The sequence below is a fragment of the Perna viridis genome, chromosome 13 (genome assembly GCF_037379345.1).
Source record: "Perna viridis isolate PV_CMFRI_1.1 ecotype Kerala chromosome 13, ASM3737934v1, whole genome shotgun sequence".
Classification (NCBI taxonomy): Eukaryota; Metazoa; Mollusca; class Bivalvia; order Mytilida; family Mytilidae; genus Perna; species Perna viridis.
The window spans coordinates 1,341,402-1,363,503 of NC_142457.1; the positions used below are offsets into that span (position 1 = coordinate 1,341,402).

The 22,102-nt window shown below is 32.3% G+C and overlaps 1 protein-coding gene across 10 annotated transcripts in view; it reads left to right on the top strand.

The window, feature by feature from the left end:
* Window positions 1–394: 394 nt before the first annotated feature.
* The window catches only part of LOC148599178 (myosin-IIIb-like), a 33,117-nt gene continuing 11,409 nt past the window's right edge, over window positions 395–22,102 (top strand). For 2 of the 10 annotated variants that reach the window (XM_088558388.1, XM_088558395.1), the window contains exons 1-2: window positions 3,011–3,147; window positions 5,082–5,195. Coding sequence is in view for 1 of the 10 variants with exons in the window: in XM_088558387.1 (XP_088414513.1) it covers window positions 9,977–10,007 (31 nt within the window). In the remaining 9 variants the exon portion in view is untranslated. Of the gene's footprint in view, window positions 449–2,909; window positions 2,988–3,010; window positions 3,152–4,717; window positions 4,779–4,979; window positions 5,196–9,951; window positions 10,008–22,102 lie in introns of those variants that run through there. The other 8 variants (XM_088558392.1, XM_088558391.1, XM_088558396.1 and 5 more) reach the window with 8 other exon arrangements.

Here is a 22,102-nt window from a genome sequence, read left to right on the forward strand (position 1 = left end):
TGTACATGACTCTTTAACCACCTGTCGGTGATTATTTCTGCGAGAGTTCCAGAGGGCGGGTGTCTCGTATAACTATCATGTATAGATTGATTGATTGATTGTTGGGGTTTAACGTCCGAGCAGCAATATTTCAGCTATATTCAGACGATGAACATGAAACGGGTGACTATCATGTATAGAAAAAAAAACGATAGTTTGAACAAACAGAACACAAAATTATTGCTTCTAGCTTTTTCATATCAATCCATTATAGACTTTCTATTTCGTAATTTTTATAAAAAAGTTTCAGTTAGTTTCGTTTTTTTTCGCACTTTAAAGGTACTTTCTTCTAATATTCCTTTCGTTTCGTTTAGGTATATACTATTTCGTTTCTCATTTTACTTATACTTTTTCAGGTGAAACCAACTTCCGGTTTTAAAATTTCTGGCACTGTTTCAGGTAGGCCTAGGTAAAAACTAAAATATTATTTTTATGCCACTAACTTGTTTTGTATAATGGTTCTTAGTGGGACAGATAGGTCGATACCATGAGATGGAGGATCGAATTCGAAGAAGTTGTGCGAAAAAAAAATCCTTAAAATTACTCGGTGGTAACTGCGGGAATCTAACCCTTAGCACATCAATTGTTCCATTCATTTCAGCCTACATGCGATGACGGAATTAAAAAGTTGATAGGTCTAATTTTATTTAGATTGTTTAGCAGCATGCCTCCTGTTATTTTTTATGTAATTATGCATTCGGAGTCACTGAACACGTCTTTCTTACAAGTCAAAGTCTCCAAGAAGTTACTACAAATGTATGTTACAATTACAATAGTCCTTTTGAATGTTTGTGGGCCTGTATGGGATTTTAATGGTCCCGATAAGAACAGAAAGATTCTAAGTGAAGCTGCAACATCAACATGAATGGCAATTTGAATCAGCTGAATGCTATAGTAAATAAACAAGTACTGATATTTTTTTATTCGTGTGAAGGGTATACATGTACCTCACCTAATACATGTAATAACGAAACTATAAAGTGTATATGAACAATCTATTTGTTGGTAGAATCTATCCTGTTATCTAAAAATGAACCCTATCTTACTACTATATTGGCCCCCTTTTTTTCTGAAATGACCCTGTTTTACTGTCAAGGGGGCCACTCCCCCTTTTGCAATTTTCTGGAATGAACACTCAGACCTGGTTGGCGGTCTCATTGGAGAAAGGGGAAAAAGTATTTAACATTTTTCATGGAAACTTGACTATTTTCACTTCAATAAGTATTAACCTAAATGATTTGAAATAAGTTACTTTAAAAAATCCAAGTACATGTATGTACCGTGTCTCTAATGTGTTGTATATTTGAATTTGATTGATTGATTGATTGTTGGGGTTTAATGCCTAAGTAGCAATATTTCAGCTATATTCAGGCAAGGAATATGAAATGGATGATAAAATGAACATGAAATGATTGAAAAATGGGGTCAACAAATTTTGATTGCCACTGGAAACTGGGAGAGGTAGGTAGGGTCAGGCAATTTAGTGGAGCCCTGTGGTTCATACTCTGATAGAATATCACAGAAGGGTTCTTTAATGTGCACCACTATGGTTTGCGGTCAGGTTTACCGTACTATGGCTTGACGACCCCAGCATGTAACATGCCAGGTGTACCCCATTCCACCATCTGGGGTCATCCCGGTTGCTCTGTAGGCAGAGTGCTGTAGTCCCCAGCCAGGGTTCTGAGGACTTCTTAGTTGCCTCTTATGACAAGCTTAGTGTTGCTGCAGGCCTATTCTTTTGACACCTGGACCGGATGGGGCTATTTGAATTTGAAGTCTTCTGCTGTCCATTGCTCCAATTTGAAGTCGACTGCTGTCCATTGCTCCAATTTGAAGTCGACTGCTGTCCATTGCTCCAATTTGAAGTCTACTGCTGTCCATTGCTCCAATTTGAAGTCTACTGCTGTACATTGCTCCAATTTGACAGTTATCCATTCAGTCTGATTAAAAAAATGAAGCAAGTTACTTCCCTTTCTTTAAAATCTTGAAAAAACGAAGTCAAATTTGGGAAAATGAAAATGGACTATTGGATTATTGAAAATGAAGAATGGCAGAAACAGTTTACATGTTCAAATTTTTTATTTTAATGAAGTAAGATGAAACCAAACAGTGGCTGACATTGTACATTTTGTATATATCAAAAAATTCCTAATAGTTAATCACAATGATTAAAAATAAAAAAATATTTGGTTTGACAAACTTTTGCATATTATTAAATTTCACAAGTTATTAATAAAAACACTTTGTGATTACATAAACAAAATTTGTCAATTATATATAAATATCTCATAAGAAATGACAGATTATTTACTGTGCACCACATGAATGAAATTATTTTTTGATTGGCTGAAAAATATATGTAACAATCATTCTGTCAATAATATAATTTGATTTGTATCAATAACCAATCAATTGTTAATATTTGAACTGGCATTCATTAAAAATTTTAAGAAATGTTTCTAATGTTTGAACAAGTTATTTAATACTAGTTAACCTGGTTGGGCCATGTAACACTTTTTATACACTGCTTCACGGTTTATAAATGTAAACTGCTGCAAACCTGGTTATTTCTTATAACTTGCTGAAAGTTTAGAAACATTTCTTAAACAACTTGTACATGTATATATGGTTATAACTTACAAAGTGTTCTTACATCAGGATTTGAAAAATTATAAATTAGCTTTAAGGATTAAAAATTCTAAATGCCTCTGGGCTTTTACTTCATACAGAAATTGCCTTTATTTTTAATCAGATATACATAAATGTATGTACTGATGTTTTTGCATTTTATTTTTAGCTCACTTGGCATCTGTCGTCATCATCTGTCGTCATTGTCTGCATTGTCTATTATTGATAACATTTTTTTTCAGAACTCTTCTCTACTGAAACCACTGAACCATTAAGAACCAAACTACAGTATTCCTCCTGATATTCTGCATATAACTGATGTAGGGATTTTTCATCTGTCAAAAAACATGGCCACTGTAATTAAAAATAGAACAAAGGGGTCAGACAGAAGTTTTTCACGTACATCTCCAAAACTGTTAGGTTAAGTCAAATTCTGACAGGGAAAAAGTGTTCAGCATGATGAGATCTACATTTGTATCTGTAGGTAAATTTTTGTTTTAATTTGTTATGTCATATTGGAGTTACTGTCCTTTTTAATTTTTTTTGGGTTCTTTTTAATGGTTTTTCTTTCAAAAATCTTCTCCTCTGACATTGCTGGACCAATTGGAACCACACTTGGTTGAATATTCCCCAGGGTGTTCTTCATAGATCTGATGTGGGAATTTTGATCTGTAGAAAAACATAGCAGCTGTTGCTAAAAAAAGAACAAATGGGTCAGACAGAAGATTTTCAGATACAGAATATCTCCAAAACCATAAGGTTTAACCAAATTCTTTCAATTGTGGATTTAATCTTATTGTAAGGCCTACATAAGTGTCCAGGGATCAAAGTTGTCAGAGGACTCCTTGTAAGAGTTACTGCCTTTGAAAGGCTAACAATTATGTTTTTATCAGTTTTCAGCCAATATTTTGAAAACTACAATAGATAAGAAAAAAACTTTGAATTGATGCAATGATCCTTATGATAAGTCCTACCAAAGTCTTCATTGAGTCAAATTGTTGGACAACTCATTGTTAGAGTTATTGACCTTGAAAGGCAAAAATTTTACCAGTTGAACAATATAGGCTCCTGGCAGCCTCTTGTTAATAAATAAATATTGCTGAAGGCAATTTTACTTCTGAGTGTTCTAGAAAGTTTCCAGAAGTTGCCACAGTAAGAGTTGCATTTAGGCCTAATAATACATGTAATTACCCGGGTTTCCGCTACCGATCCTAATTTTTTATGTACCGTACTACAAAATTAAGTTTCCATTCCTTAAACAGATGTATATATAATGATCCCCATCTAAAGCTGTTCTAACATTGCTCCTAGTTTTCTTTATACAACATAACAGAGAACCAGAATCAATGCAAGATCGGGCTTTACTTTAAGTAGATTGGTAACTACCCCAAGATTTGAAAGTGGAATGTTCTGTTAAATGTACTTGTACATGTAATTGTTAACATATACATTGATACATGTAATTGTTAACATATACATTGATACATGTAAAGAACTATGTTCATGGAGGCTTTAGGGAAGATTAAGCAACCCTCTTTAAATAAGGTCTCACTAACCACTTCTAACGTTTCCATTACTTTACATGTTAAAAAAGTAATTTTCAAAGTCTCACTGTGAATTCCCAGGACAAATGACATCTTAAAGCTGCATACCGTTGCGAAGCTTGGAAAATAAGGCTTTCAAAATCATTATGCTAATGGTACGATGATAGTAAAAATTCTTCACAAAATTTACTTGAATAAATAATACTGAAAATCCACATTTTTACCTGTTCTGCTAACTGACAGCATGGAGGCAAATTACTCACACATGTAAACAATATTCATACACTTTTGTAGTTAATTACATATATGATTTTAAAGTACACATTCTCAGCTTTATTTTGACTACTTTTAATCATAATACACACAAATAATGCACTTACAATGCATATGTCTAGGTTCAGTGTGTTTTTGGTACTACATAGGGGGTGGCAATTTGACCTGGAAGTGGTTAGTGAGACCTAAAGATTTTTTAGGGTGAATCTAGAGTTATCTCCCTTTTAATGGGATTCACAACAAACCAGGCTTATTGTACTGTGGTAACTCAGTTACCTTAATGTACATGTAAATGTATGTGACCAGAAGTAGTGTTTGGTTGGAAAAAAACGGTCAGAAATTGAAGCTTTCAATCATTATCTACAAATTATATTAGTCTGAGCTCGATTTCAAATCATTTTGAGTTATTAAATACATATAACATTATATAAACTGTTGTTCCATATCAATATAAATACCTTTAAATGCAGAAATATTTAACAAAGCACTTTAAATATAGGCTTGAGTCAAAACCTGTATTGTAAATATAGTTCCTGAAATCTGATATTTACAATTGATAGTTAGATGGGGTTTATATATATATTTATATATTTTCAGTTTTTTGACATTTCGGGTGTGGACCATAAATGGATTAAGTGGTGTATGAGATAAAGCTGTGATAATGGTATTTTTGGCAGATTTCTTTAGATATAAAATGAACTGTATATAAAGGTAAGTAAACAAATACCTTCCTTGTTCTGTGTGAGATATTACCATTCATTCTGTCATGCTTTACATTGATTAAGGTTTTGAGTGCAGGGAGACTTGACCCAACTTGACCTTATCTTGTATAGATACAATTGTAGCTGTGTATATAAATTTTTGATGTTGTACATTTATATATTGTTAAAACCCAGATGTCTCCTTTGTATAAATCACTGTCTGAAAATATGAAATCCTTTAAAATATTGCTCTTGTCTTATTTGAAATCAGCCATTTTTTATACCTCCCACATGAATGCCATATTTGTCTTTATTTCTATGCAAACAAACTTAGTCGACATTTTTCATCATGGTGTAGAGGTTGTTGTCTCTGGTGTAGAGGTTGTTGTCTCTGGTGTAAAGGTTTTTGTCTCTGACATATTCACCATATCCACTCCTGTTATATTTGACAATGTACATGTATATAAAATTACCTCTTTGTTTGTTTGTTTTTCTGTCTGCATGGCCACAAAATTCCTTCTTATCAGCTGAATGGATTTTAATGAAACTTTACATAGAGTTTACACATTATGTTTAGATGGATAGAAGATACTTTATAATGGATGTTTTCAAGGGGAGACAACTCAACTTCAGTGTTTATATTTGAGGTATAACCATTCTTTGAGCCTGTTCTCGGTATTCTTATACTAACCATCGTTTATACTGGTTTCAGTTTATCTTTGTTTTATGTGTCTTAAGTTTTCAACCAATTTTTCCAGAAGAAAAATTGTTTAGGTTTTTTTTTAATTTGGTGATGTACGGCTGACACTTTGACAGGCAGGCAGCTAATGTTTTAAATCCTGTTAAATTGAAACAGCCATTGAAGAAAACTTTTCAAATTAAGATACATTTTTTCATGTATATTGTTTCTTGAAACGTAAGGAAAGTCTATATTCACATTCTTAATTTCATCTATAAATGGGTTTGAGTTATTGACTTGAATATTATTTTAGGCCTTTGAGGGATGGAGCTATTTTTACTGATATCACAGTTGACTTTATTGATAATGCACCAGTGAATGTTGTTACAGGAATATGAATGAATTCCTATTACACATGTTGTGCTTCTGTGAATGTTGTTACAGGAATATGAAGTAATTCTTATTACACATGTTGTGCTTCTGTGAATGTTGTTACAGGAATATGAATGAATTCCTATTACACATGTTGTGCTTCTGCATTAAAAGATCAAACAATCATTTCCTAATTGCATATGGCATTTCCAAAATATGTCAATTCTGACTGAACAGTTTTGAATTTAGTTTCAGAGCATCAACATATAAATGACGTTGCTGATGCCTCGTCCTTATTATGCTGAGATCTGGGAATTTTTGTATTTCATTTCCATTTGAATATTTCTGTCTTTGCCATTCACATTAAATTCCCTTTATAAAAATAATGTTTTGTGCAGATATGTCCAGGCCTGCTCATAAGAGTAAATAAAAACTTGAATGATACATGCAATTAAATTTTGTCTTATAAGTGCAAAAATGAATTATGTTCATGTACATGTATTAAGAAGATATATATTTTATCAATTTATGCATAATAAAATTTCAAACAAAATTACATCAGCCAGCTGGTAAAATTGAGTTTTAGATTAGCTGTTTGTAAATGTAAATTTAAGATCATGAAATCAAATAATACACCTCAAAATGTAATATAATTTTATGGTATAATGTACTTTAAATCCAATAAAGAGAGAATGCATTGGATTATTGATGATTTGACAAGGATATGTACTTATAATGCAATAGAAAATCTTATTATAGATATAATTCAGGAACTTATTTATCAAAGGTTATGAAAGGTCAGCCAGGGCATTTGAACTCTGTAATATAGGTTAAAAGGTCAAACTACATGTAGAAGCTGTGCATTAGTCTGCCAAAATATGAAATAATCAGAAGATTGAGGTCTACATTACTTTGTAAGCAAATGTTAACAAGAACTTGTTTTTGGTAAAAACTTTAAACATGTCATAAATTTTTTTTAAATCCTGGGCCCCTTCTGAATAATATAGATCTGTCAGATAAGGCCAACTAAATTTAATAGCTAGATTTTCATCAAGTGGTCCACAAAAAAGTAGGAGTGGAGTGGGAGAATTTTCTTTTTTGTTTGTTTTGTTTTGTGATGGAATTGGCATATTAAACCATAAGATGCATAAAACATACTTAGTGAGATCTTCTTCCATACATATTGATACTAAACCATATATTTTTTTGGTCCTATTTTCTCCGTATTTAGACCAGCAACAAAGCAAAGTATTTTTGAGCAAAAGTTAAAAAATTCAGAAATAGTAAATTTGAAAAAAATAGATCAGCTGAAGTATTTCCCATAGATTGGCAGGGACGAAAATCTATCAGTTTTACTCTTAACATGGTAATACTACCAAATACTGAAAGTATGGAATTATCCTAAAGATTAATTACCCAATCAGAGTCCTGCCACACTGTCTAGTGAGCAAGGATTTTGTTAATTATTCAACAATTCCTGCAAAATTACAGCTTTACCAACAAATCCTATATTTCTGTCAAAATAATTACCATATTTCTAAGGATTTAGAGTTAAGTATCTTTTATTTTAATAAACCATTTTTTTTTTAAATGTTAAGACCAAATTTTGTCCTATATATTTCAACATATTATAGAAGTAATGATAAATATTATGATATCTGAATGGCATTAGTCAACAAAATGTAGATATCGAATATACAACTGGCCAGATAATGAGAAAAATATTTTATCATGATATAGTGTGACTATGCTTATATAGGGGGAAATGTTACCTGTAATTTGCATTTTCTGGGAAACAGTTAAAAGTTACAAATTTGATGTTCAGGATCCTTAACATATTCTAGTTATCTGCAATTTGATGTTCAGGATCCTTGGCATATTCTAGTTATTCTGCAATACTTGACACATGTTATCATCAGTTCATGATCATTTCTCTTGCTTGACAGCATGACTGGGGTGCCAACTCCCAAGGCCACTCCTATTATAACCCTTTTATTCTGTTCTGGTCAATAATTTCAAGATGAATATTTAATGAGTCACATGTAGATGACAATAATTCCACAAGTTTCCAATCTTTACTGGTCATTCTGTCTAATTACCAATACTTGTGTAGCACAGCCAATATTACCTGACCTTATCTTGTTTAGTATACAGTATTTTTGAATGTTAACTGGACATTGCTGTGAGCTTTGTAGACTGAATGTTAACTGGGCATTTCTGTGAGCTTTGTAAATTGTAAGTTCAAACACTCTGGTAAGAAATGGATTTTCATTTATTCGTTTGATTTAAAGATTAACTATAATTATCTGTTATCTTCTTATCATACACTATACACTGTTCATTCTAAACAATTTAATTTTTGTAAGTTTCTAAGAAAAACCTGTTCTAGGAATTGCTGATTATTGGAAGATAAATGTGCTTTATGAAATGACACATTCAAGATACGTGTAGTTCAGATAATGAGAAATACCAAGTGAAATAGTTTCATCGAATTTTGTAATTTGTTGTTTCACATACAACCCCAAATCATCTATATTTTTTCGATAACTGATTCTTAAAAAAAGAAGACAAACTTAAGTTTTACTGCTTTCACCAGAATATATGAATGTTTGAAATTTTGTGGAATGACATCCACACATCCTGTGTCTACCACAGACATATGTGGACACAGGACCTCTGACATTGTTAGGATCATGGATGGAAGGCTTTATTTAAACTAAAATAAAAAAATGTTGGAATTAAATGTATATATAACAATAAATTGTCATTCAAGAGATGTATTTATATGGGTCCCTTTCTGGGGTCTATTTGAGAGTAGCCTAGAGAAGTCATTAAGTCTTAAAATTCCAGATTCCAGACCTGAAATAATTTCAGCATTACCTAGATTTCACTTGTAGGACACTGTCAATTATCAATTCTGCCCCCTAATGGCAAAGAGATATTTGATACATTCTGATTTTTATGTGGGAGTTATCTAGAAAAAAACATGCAGTCTGATACCCAGAAACTGTGGGAGTACATGTATTGGATTATCTCAGATTTTACAAGTTGAGTTCTCTACATAGCTCTTCAGGGGTCTGTTGTTCAACTTGTCATTTATCTTAATTAGTAATTAAAATACCATTGCTGCTCCTTCATGGTGAAGAGGTATTTGACCTATTCTGATTTCAACTTGGAGTAGTCTAGAAAAGGCATAAAATTTAAGAATTGCAGAGTCCCTGCCTGATGTTACATGTAATTTTATAATTTTCTATATTACGGTAGTAGGACACTGTAGCCCTTTGGATTGACTGTCAATCATCATCTCCAATCCAAAATTGTGAAGAGATATTTGACCTATTCTGATTTCTATCGGGGAGTAGTCTAGTGAAAACATAACATTTTAGAATCAGATTCCAGGCCTGATATAATTTGATAATTTCATAGATTGTACTAGTTTGGGAGTGTTGGTCTGTTACTGCGTTCATGCATGTATTGGGTTGCCTAATGCTTTGCTAATTGGGTTCTGTAGCCCTTCAGATTTTTTATTAATGACCATCCAACATGGTACTTAGGTATTTGACCAATTGTGGCTCTTACAACTATTTAGAATCAGATTCCAGACCTGAGATAGTATCGGAATTTCCTTGATTCCTCGGTCCTATCTATAATAGGATTTCATCACTCAATACCTGATAAATGATTGATATATGATTGATTAGTTAGTTACCTGTATACAGGTAAAAATCTTAGGTGTTACGATGAAGGCAGACATGGATAAACTTTCTCCTGGTAAGAAAAAGATTTATCCAAAATTACTTTACTTCTTTCGTTATGGGCCATTAAAGTTGAAAATAACTGTAATGGATTTGCCCCGTTATGAATTCTATAAATCAAATGTAGTTTTCGACCTTGAAGTATTTTATATTTGTATTGAATCAGCTGTTTTTCATGTTGTATATACTTATTAATACAATGTGTTTAGAATAATTGTGGAATTATTGTTTACTCCAGAAAATGTCTCTCTGATATAATGATAGGGTAAAAAATATTGTCTGGAATAGTGTGTTTATCTTGTTGATATAGAATTTCCATACCAAAAATCTGCATTAAAATAGCCATTTCTCAAACTTTTTTAGCTGAAACAATTTTAATTATTTTTTTTTGACTGAACATTTTTTTGTTTTATAATGTATATTTTAAAATGCTGACATTGTCATTGAAGTTGATGACTTGTTTTACAACTAAACAATAACTTTTTGATGGTGAGTTATCAAATAATGTGATGAACATACAGACAACATCACCAAGCTTGTAATAAATGCAGTATGGATATAAGATAGATACATTAATCCTTGCCTACAGGCAGACTGGTATAAATCAGGCTATCACACATTTAAGCAACTGACTTATACATGCATGTCCTTAAAATATTTCTCTCCATTACTCCTTATATCATTTTTTATGTGTATCTTTTTGTATTGTGTTTGCTACAGTGTGTAGATTGTCACTGTTTTGTGTGTTCACATTAATAAAGCCATATTTTTAGATTTTTATGTATTTAAATCATCACACTGCTGTATTTTTTTGCCAATATTTAGTTGTGAACAATATCCATAATTGCCTTGTACAAAAAAAACACTATCCATGATTGCCTTGTACCAAAACAACTCCCACTACCTCCTGGTAGCCTGGGTTCTGGTTGACAACTCCCACTACCTCCTGGTAGCCTGGGTACTGGTTGACAACTTCCACTACCTCCTGGTAGCTTGGGTTCTGGTTGACAACTCCCACTACCTCCAGGTAGCCTGGGTACTGGTTGACAACTTCCACTACCTCCTGGTAGCTTGGGTTCTGGTTGACAACTCCCACTACCACCTGGTAGCCTGGGTTTTGGTTGACAACTCCCACTACCTCCTGGTATTCTGGGTTCTGGTTGACAACTCCCACTACCTCATGGTAGCCTGGATTCTGTTTGACAACTCCCACTACCCCATGGTAGCCTGGGTTCTGGTTGACAACTCCCACTACCTCCTGGTAGCCTGGGTTTTGGTTGACAACTCTCACTACCTCTCCTGGTAGCCTGGGTTCTGGTTGACAACTCCCACTACCTCCTGGTAGCCTGAGTTCTGGTTGACAACTCCTACTACCTCCTGGTAGCCTGGGTTCTGGTTGACAACTCCCACTACCTCCTGGTAGCCTGGGTTCTGTTTGTGACAAATTACAAAACAATTGGAGTGACGATTGTGGTTTTGTTTTCATTATACATATTATATATTACAGTACATACATGTACATGTATACTTAAAATCTGGTAAAGACCTCAATATAATCTTAGTTTTGCTTATTTTATTCACTGTTACTATAAGAAATGATACAAATTGGTATATGTATGTTGTACACAGAAAAAAAAATGTGTAAAAAATTTGTATTGAACTTAACTGAATTAATATCTTGACTAAGGGAGACATCTGTACAGAATAGGTCCATTTGTTTGTCCTTTCATGTGAGGGAAGCAAGTTCATTAATGTATCAAAATTGTGTATACACAAATCACTTGAAAACAGATCTGTTGGGTTTTAAAATCCAATCATTCAGGGATGTTGCCTGATTCCCTGAATTATTGTTTACCAAGTAAACTACATGTAAATAGAAGATTGTGGCATGTTCTAGCATGAAGGGTGAAGGTCATTGACACCCATAGGATTAAGAAAGACCTTAATTGTGCACATGTTTTAATTTACACAGAGCTGATCAGTAATTTTTAAATTCAATCCAATAAGTCCCATCATTAGTATTTCAGACCAAGATTTATTTAGAATGGTCCAATGAAAGTGGTGCATGAGAAAATGGTCAATTCTCTAATACTCTGTCATCCAATAACATTAAATAGTAATATTCAGGAACACAGATTTCTGGGAAAGAAAATAGAAGTGTGATTCTATGGACATGCCCAAGTCTTGACCTTTGAGGTCAGTCATAGTTTCAAGGTATGATAAGCCTTAATAAGTTTTGAGAGGAAAACAGGAGGATTCATACATGTTGTAAAGCCCAATTACACAAACATAGTTTGTCATCAGATTTTTTCACCAATTTTTTATGAAAACTTTTGATCAGAGTTTTAATCATTGAAATTTGTAATTCTGACAGGTAAGTGATCAAACATTTGCTTTTTTTATGATCATTATGAAAACTAATTTTGATTGGTGAAATTCAATCAAACTCTGTCAAAGTAAATTAAAAATAGGATGGAGTTCTATTCCATCGTAGTTTGTTAAAGCTAGCTCCACTCAAATTTGTTATGGTTTTTTATACTGGTTTTCATGGTAAAAAATCTTAACCAAAGAAAACTTTGACAAAGATATTTTGATGGAAAAACTTTTCGATGTAATCAGGCATTAAGTATGTGCCTTTTTTTGTCATTACATAGTCAATAAGACGTTAGTATCATTATAAAGGGAGATAATAATAAACCCCAACTTTTTTCCAGACACAACTTTACCATTCTTATACAGTGAAGGTAATACATGTACAAAGTAAACATAATGTTTGATAAAAGGCTGTTTAACACATGTAGAAATTTATGTTCACAATATCTTTTGGAGAACGTTTGAGTTGTGAACACAGTCTATAATAATATTTACAATTTAAATTTCTATCTTTAAATTTATTTTACTTTGAGTCGACTGATAAGATTGTGGTAGACATTAGATTTAAGACCATATTGAGACATATAAGTACATGTACTACATACATGTATATAGTTTCAAATATTAAACTGTCAATATGCTATTTGGAACATACATGCATTTGAAATGAAAAAAAAAACAACACAAAAACAAATTGAGAAAGTGTACTGTAATAAAGTCCATCTTAGTACTGTACATGTTTTTTTTTTTTTGTATACAGCTGTCTGTCTGTCTGTCTTTTGCTTTGTCATTACATAATGGAAAAAAAAACCACTTGATTTCAATAAAACATGGTGTTACATGTTGAACATTTTTGTTACATCACATTGGATTTCAAATAGGCAGCGTACTTTTATCTTGTTTTGTTTATTTGTTGAATATGTACTGAAAAAAGACCCCAAAAGAAGTTTGCAGCGTCAGTTCACTTCATATATAGCTAAAACTAGACACACCCATTTATTTTACAGTTCTGTGAAAGCACTTTTATTGGTAGATAAACATGGTCATGGTGTAAGGATGGTAGATTCCTGATTTTGTGGATATGATCACGTCATCATTCAAATGGATGGAAAATTTCGTTTTCATTGGAAACCAATTTCAATATTGCAAATTGAAGTACTGTATAACATCATATTTTGTCTTGTTTCTAAACATTTTGATATGGAATTAGAAGACATTTTTAGACTGTTAATCAGAATTAAATTAATTTTCTGTGTACTGTTCGTTTACTTTGTGGTAGTTATCTTCTTTTATAATACATTTTGATTTAGCTTTATATTAAATACAATTAAGAAGAAAATATGATTCATGTAATAGTTTTCCTTCTGTTGTTATTGTCTCCTTAAGTAAGCTCAATCTAAAAAAAATATTCCTTTTTAAAGGTACACAATTTGGCATTTTCTATGATGGGTCTGATTTATGACCTTTGCGAATGTTTACATTTTCTGGGATTATGTATTCTTTAGACTAAATAACTTTCAGTATATTAAGAATTCATGTTCTGTTATCCAAACACTTGTGTGATTTTCCGTCATGGTTTAGAAATATTTACAGGATTTGCATTTTAATTATGCTGCTTCAAAACCTTAAGTATTAGTGTGGGAGTACCTAGAATATACATTTTACCAAGATTTCTATAGAAATTTTGTCAAAGCATTTGATCATGTTACATGTATGGTTATGCATGTTTTAGAATATGATAATTTCTTATTTGAGTATATAGTAATATGTACATGTACTGGGAAAGAAATTATTTTTCGTTGGGTACCAGTTTTTCAGCTGTTATTCTATCAACCAAACCAAAGTTGGATTGAAATGTAAATTCTGTAAATGTATTAATTTTTGTAGTTTTTAATATTTGCGGTTTCTGTCAAGTGGCCATATTAGCAGGTATTAGTTTTTGCAGTTTAAAAAAATGATTAGCCTTACATAGCATAAAAAAAATGCATGTACTATTTTTAAAACTTTTCAGTCCACCATGAAAATAGTGAAAATTAGTACACTGTGAAAAATTAATACATTTATAGTATCCGTTTACATATGTAATGCTATGATAAATTCATACATTTAGAAAATGTACAAATCCCAAGAGAAGTCACCTCCAGGCCAAACACAAGAAAATGTACAAATCCCAAGAGAAGTCACTTCCTGGCCAAACACAAAAAAAGTACAAATCCAAAGAGAAGTTACCTCCAGGCCAAACACAAGAAAATGTACAAATCCCAAGAGAAGTCACTTCCTGGCCAAACACAAAAAAAGTACAAATCCAAAGAGAAGTCACCTCCAGGCCAAACACAAGAAAATGTACAAATCCCAAGAGAAGTCACTTCCTGGCCAAACACAAAAAAGTACAAATCCCAAGAGAAGTCACCTCCAGGCCAAACACAAAAAAGTACAAATCCCAAGAGACGTCACTTCCTGGCCAAACACAAAAAAAGTACAAATCCAAAGAGAAGTCACCTCCAGGCCAAACACAAGAAAATGTACAAATCCCAAGAGAAGTCACTTCCTGGCCAAACACAAAAAAGTACAAATCCCAAGAGAAGTCACCTCCAGGCCAAACACAAAAAAGTACAAATCCCAAGAGACGTCACTTCCTGGCCAAACACAAAAAAGTACAAATCCCAAGAGAAGTCACCTCCAGGCCAAACAAAAAAGTACAAATCCCAAGAGAAGTCACCTCCAGGCCAAACACAAGAAAATGTACAAATCCCAAGAGAAGTCACCTCCAGGCCAAACAAATTTTTAATATTAACATAAATTAGCAATGAACAAAATAATATACATCTATATGTTTTTAATTGGATAATTGATTAATTTCATGTTGAATATCACTGACTGGGCATGACATTAGAATTACATTTTATTTTCTATTTTTTCATTTTATGTGAGTAAATTTGATATATTTTTTACTTAAGGTAAACTTTGAATTTAGCAAATAGTTCATGATACTAAGGGTCATTTAGTAGTATATGGACCAGTTGGTCATACTAATAAATTATATGGACCAAGCGTAGCTGTGGTCCATTGAAATTTTTTGGTAACCAATTGAAGAAAACAGATAACATACTTGTGCACGACATCTGACATTGTGACGTCACATTCTTCATTTGAAAACAAGGTGGTCCATATAATTTCCTACCTGTCCGACTCTGTTATTCAAGGAATGTTAACAATTGAAAATCTTAAAAGTTTAATATTACTGTAAATTTTTTAAAATTTTCTTTTATGAAATATATTTTAATGTACCTCTCTGTTCTCTAGAAGAACATGAAAATTAGAAATGCATTTTTTTTTTAATTTTATAATATCTGTATTTTTGGCTTAAAAATTAAAGCCTGCTTGTATCTAGGAATGTTCAATTATAGCATTTAATTTTACCCCAAAAGTGTGTCATTTAAAATATTTGTTGAGCTAAAATGTCTGTCCCATTGTCCTCCAGAGTAAAGCTTGAAAATTTATTTTAAGTCAGATTTTTTTCTTATTTAAATCTAAAAAAATCTATATTTTGTTCTTTATTCTTGTTAAATATACCAAGTACCGGTAAAAGTCAAATTACATGTAATTTGACCTGAAATGAGATAGTGTATCTAAAAGATTTAAAAGAAAATATTCTGCCTCTTGATCTGTCCTCTGGAAGAACTTGAAAATTACAAAGTTTTTTTTTATTTAAAAACATGTTTATTCTATATAGTATACATGTACTTGTAACATTGAATAGTCAAATTACATGTAATTTTACCCATAATGTATAAGTGTGTCCTGAAGATTTTGTTTGAGCAGGGTAAAATGTCTGCCCCATTGTCCTCCAGAAGGACTTAGAAATTTATTTTAGTCTTTTCATCTAAAAAGATCTACCTTTTTGCTTTATATATAAAAATTACATGCTATTAATGTGTACAAAGTTAAAAAGTCATACTGTGAAGGTACTTTTATTCCCAGGGTACAATTTTTTGTGATTTAGTAAAAAATTGTCAATGTGTAGATTCTTGAATTTGTGGGTTTGACAACTCTTTTATACAAACAATTGGTAAATTTTCTTTTTCGTTGGGAACTGAATTTCATGGTTTACAAAACCCACAAAAAACATGAAAATTGATAGCCCACTAAAACAATACTACTTTCAAAGTACTACAACATTCCATTTAACCCAAATAAACTGTTAATAAATGTATCTTTCAGATTTTGTTTGATTGAGTGTCATTTTTTTCAAGATTGTGTCCATCTATTGTAACACTCTATAGATGGATGACCCAGTCAACACTAACACTGACCTAATGTTCAGTTTTGTAATGGTGATCTAGTAATGATGATTTAAATGGACTATAATTCTAACAATAAGAATGGAACATTAGAACTCATGTCACTGACCGTGAATAGAGACCCATTTAAAATAGTCCACTTAATTTCCCTTGTTTTAATCATGAATAGGAGGTCTATGTACTAATGGTAAGTGTTAAAATACTATCTGTAATTTTGATCTTGTAAAGTAAGTTTTAATGGGTAAGGTCAAAGGTCAGGACACCTTATTTTAACTTGTGTGAGAATCTTACATATCTTATTTTACTTGTTTAGATACTGTTGTTATTTTTCGTAAACTTGGGACCTTAAGATTAAATTTTATTTTGAGGTTGAATTATGTATTTTGAAAGTTGTTCTTAAAATGTTTTGTTGAAGTTCTAATCAGGTTGATTTGAATTATAAATGAATGGGACAGTTTTGTTACACAAAAATATTTGAATTGTGATGAAAGGAGCAGTAAGTAGAAAACAAGGTATTTTTTTTTACTTTGGAATTATTTTGGATTGAAGAAAATAAAATTATTTATAGAACTTACCCTACTAAGGGAGTTATTCATGTGGCCATAACTAAGGGGGGAGTTATTCATGTGGCCATAACTAAGGGGGTTGGTTATACCAAGGAATCACTTTTGCTAACTTTATTGTTTTTCATTGCAAAAAAGTATATTTATAAATGTAAATTAAATGAAGCTTTACCGAACATTTTTAGAGTTCAGTGCATAATTGAGCAATATAAATTCTTCAAAATATCAGATAGCAATTAAAAATGGTAAACTTATGAATCATGAGAGATCTTGGGCCCCTCTCAATGTCATGTTTCAGTAATTTTTTACCATATTCCAATTGAACATGTAATATTTTATTGTTCTTTCATGGATCATATAAAAATGTAAATGGCAAACAACACTATCAAACTATTGGGATTTCCAAAAATGATCTGTGAATTGTGTGTATGTGTCATATATCAGGGTTTTTTTGTTTTTCTTTTTGTATTTTTTTATTATACTTACTTTGGATAAATTTATACAGATTATAAAATTATTAGGTCAGTGTACATTGTAATCTTTGTTCTTTTTGTTTATATTGTTCTTCCTCTAATTTTCCCTGATCGTCTGAATATAGCTGAAATATTGCTGCTTGGACGTTAAACCCCAGCAAACAAACAAACTTTTCCCTGAATACCCTTGTCAGGTGGTAATATACCGGGATATGTAAAATCCTTACTATGATATAAACAAATAATTATAAAAAAAGAATATTACTAAGGGGGTTAGTTTGTTTGTTTGTTTGTTGGGGTTTAACGTCCGAGCAGCAATATTTCAGCTATATTCAGACGATCTAAGGGGGTTAGTAAGTTTTCAATGCCTTTTATTATCCAACTAACCTTACCCCTAAGCCTTAGTAAGGGTTAGTTTTACAAATTAATTTTTTGTTATTTTCTAAAGTCCAAATAATTCCAAATTCCAATAATACCTTGTTTAAGGTATGAACTGGTATGAACATCATATGTAATGAAAATGCTGCATATGATGTTTCTTAAATTGACGTAGCAGGATTTTGTATTAATGCTAACGAGTACTGTTATTAACATATTGTAGAAAATATAGCAACCAGCTCACTTGACTGAAATTGTCTTTTACTGAAATTTGGAAAAAACACAATGTTAATGGTGTTAACCAGAAAAATGGTTACATGTATAATCAAAATTCTGGCATATCGTTAGAAAGTTTGAAAAACTTTATATTTTTTTTTGAAGAAAATGAAACTGCTTGGTATATAATTGGAACATTATTTTGTTAGTCTTTATAAAACTGAGAAATATGTATTTAAGATAAAAAATAAATACTGAAAGATATGATTGAAACAGACCAAAGAATAAAAAAACCAATTAGTTGTGGTTTAATAGATGTGTTTTGACATTATTCCCATTTCTATTAAGTATATCATTTGGCAGAGCTAACATTCCGTTAACTAGGAAGTGTGTATTGGGTAAGGTGTATGTAGAAAGACCATATACTGACTGACTTATCAATCTCAATCTGGAGTTTAACTTGTTTGATATTTGTATTATGTGCAGAATGTGATATAATGTGATATTTTATTATACTTCAAACTTAATCGATCTTCAAGGTTTCTATGAAACAGCAACAATAAATCTTAAACAACATCCTGGAAAAAAGTTATATCATTTGAAAGGAATTTTGACACTAAAAATAGTGTAAGTTACTTGAAGGCGTGCTTATACTTATTGAAGACCTTTTGGTGACCTCTGAAAGTATTTACTATTTTGTATTTAGGTTATATGATGGTGCATTTGTTGCGTTTTACCAAATCTATTCTTTTTTTTCTATTATGTATTATGATAAATAGCATTTAAAAAGTGAAAATATAATTGAATACAAATGAAATGTTTAAAAAAAAGAAAGAGATGTCCAAATTTTCAGCCTTATAGCTTTAGTCATGGGTGAGTAACACTGGTTGAAATTGACAGAAAAAGCAGAATGTCCACACTCACCCATAACTATCCGTAAGGAACACTTTGGACAGTGTATTAAAATCTTTTTGGTAATGATCATAAAATCTATTTGAAGTATGAATCTGTTTGTCTTTCATCTTTCATTTAGTGTAAATATTTTGCTCCATTTTAGTATTCCGTTATACCTGCTCCTAACATCCTACACTGTACCTTACTTTATGCAGGTTTTGCTCCATTTTAGTATTCTGGTGTACCTGCTCCTAACATCTTACCTTACTTTATGCAGGGTTTGCTCCATTTTAGTATTCCAGTGTACCTGCTCCTAACATCTTACCTTACTTTATGCAGGGTTTGCTCCATTTTAGTATTCCAGTGTACCTGCTCCTAACATCTTACCTTACTTTATGCAGGGTTTGCTTCATTTTAGTATTCCAGTGTACTTGCTCCTAACATCTTACCTTACTTTATGCAGGGTTTGCTTCATTTTAGTATTCTGGTGTACCTGCTCCTAACATCTTACCTTACTTTATGCAGGTTTTGCTCCATTTTAGTATTCCAGTGTACCTGATCCTAACATCTTACCTTACTTTATACAGGTTTTGCTTCATTTTAGTATTCTGGTGTACCTACTCCTAACATCTTACCTTACTTTATGCAGGGTTTGCTCCATTTTAGAATTCCAGTGTACCTGCTCCTAACATCTTACCTTACTTTATACAGGATATTAAACAATAATGTCAAAAGACTTATTAGGTTGTATGAGATATACATCAATGGGGTTTTCTATGCATGACATGCATTTTATACATTATGGAGGGAATTTGTTACTGAATTAATATCAATTTTATGTTTTGACTAAGGTATTATTATGCTACAGAGTTAGCAAATTGTATAATAATGGCAGAATTATTGGATTTGAGTTTCATTATCATAGGATGGTGTTTGATTATCTTCTTTGCCAAAATTGGCCCCCTTTATTTGGGCCTACAATGCATATGATCAAGTTAATCCCATTAGGGTTTCCATGGGTCTAATAAGGATTTCCTGGTTTTATAATCTGACTGCTAGATTATAATTTTCCCCTATTAAATTTTGTGGGGAATATAGTGAATAGGGTATTCATCCTTTCTTCCCTTCTACCATTTGTCTATCCTCAACTTATTTCCAAACAGTAACTAAATGTATGACTGCTACTACTGATTACAGCTACACAATATTGTGACAGAAGTTTCATATTAGTATGCCTTATCCTTAGATCGGAATCAACACTGACGCAATGTCAGCTTCCTGTTTGATGACTTCTTGATATTTTGACCATATATGGTTACTGAGGTGGGGAGTAGGGTATCCTTTAGTGAGCTAAGGTGTACTACGGTATTCTTTAGTGAGCTAAGGTGTACTAGGGTATCATTTGGTAAGCTAAGGTGTATTAGGGTATCCTTTAGTGAGCTAAGGTGTATTAGGGTACCCTTTAGTGAGCTAAGCTGTGTTAGGGTATCCTTTAGTGAGCTAAGGTGTACTAGGATATCATTTAGTGAGCTAAGGTGTGCTAGTGTATCCTTTAGTGAGCTAAGATGTATTAGGGTATCCTTTAGTGAGCTAAGGTGTATTAGGGTACCCTTTAGTGAGCTAAGCTGTGTTAGGGTATCCTTTAGTGAGCTAAGGTGTACTAGGATATCATTTAGTGAGCTAAGGTGTGCTAGTGTATCCTTTAGTGAGCTAAGATGTATTAGGGTATCCTTTAGTGAGCTAAGGTATGCTAGGGTATCCTTTAGTGAGCTAAGGTGTGCTAGGGTATCCTTTAGTGAGTTAAGGTGTGCTAGGGTATCCTTTAGTGAACTAAGGTGTATTAGGGTATCCTTTAGTGAGCTAAGGTATGCTAGGGTATCCTTTAGTGAGCTAAGGTGTGCTAGGGTATCCTTTAGTGAGTTAAGGTGTGCTAGGGTATCCTTTAGTGAACTAAGGTGTATTAGGGTATCCTTTAGTGAGCTAAGCTGTACTAGGGTCTTCAGTGAGCTAAGCTGTGTTAGGGTATCCTTTAGTGAGCTAATTAAGCTCTGCTACAACAGAGCTAGGATATCCTTTTATGAGCTAGGATATGTCTACATGAGCTTTGCTCACAGTTTTTATAGTTTACAAGGAATTCAATGAAAATGAACTAAAATTTACACAGACAGGGTCGTGAATTTCAGTTGCATCTGCTAATAATAGAAAAAAAGATTTAGATTCACAAAAAGTAGTATGGTTGTCATATGTTTGATGTTGTATTTTCCTATTATTCTGTCAAAACTTTGGTGAAATTTAATTCTTATTAGCTCACCTGCCCAAAGGCCATGTAAGCTATTGCCATCACTTGACGTCCGTCATCGTCGTCGTTAACAATTATGCAAAACTCTTCTCCTCTGAAACTACTTCACTGATTAGAACCAAACTTAGTATAAATATTTCTTGGGGTATCCTGCATAGAAATGATGTGGGAATTTTTGATCCGTCAAAAAACATTGCCGCTGTTGCTTAAAATTGAATGTAGGGGTCAGACAGTAGTTTTTTGCATATATATCTCCATAACCATTAAGTTTAGCCAAATTCTGACATAGTAAAAGTGTTCAGCATGATGAGATCTATCAGCAGTCAAATTTTAATTTTGATATGTTAAGCCATGTTGGAGTTATTGCCCTTTTTCGATGTTTTTTTGCTATTTTGAATGTTATTTCTTTCAAAAATCTTCTCCTCTGACACCACCTGACCAATTGGAACCAAACTTGATATGAATGTTTCTTGGTGTATTGTGCATAGAACTAATGTGAGGATTTACGATCTGTTGAAAAACATGGCCACCATTACTAAAAATAGAACATAGGGGTCAGACAGTAGTTTTTCGCATATGTCTCCTAAATTGTTAGGTTAAGCCAAATTCTGATA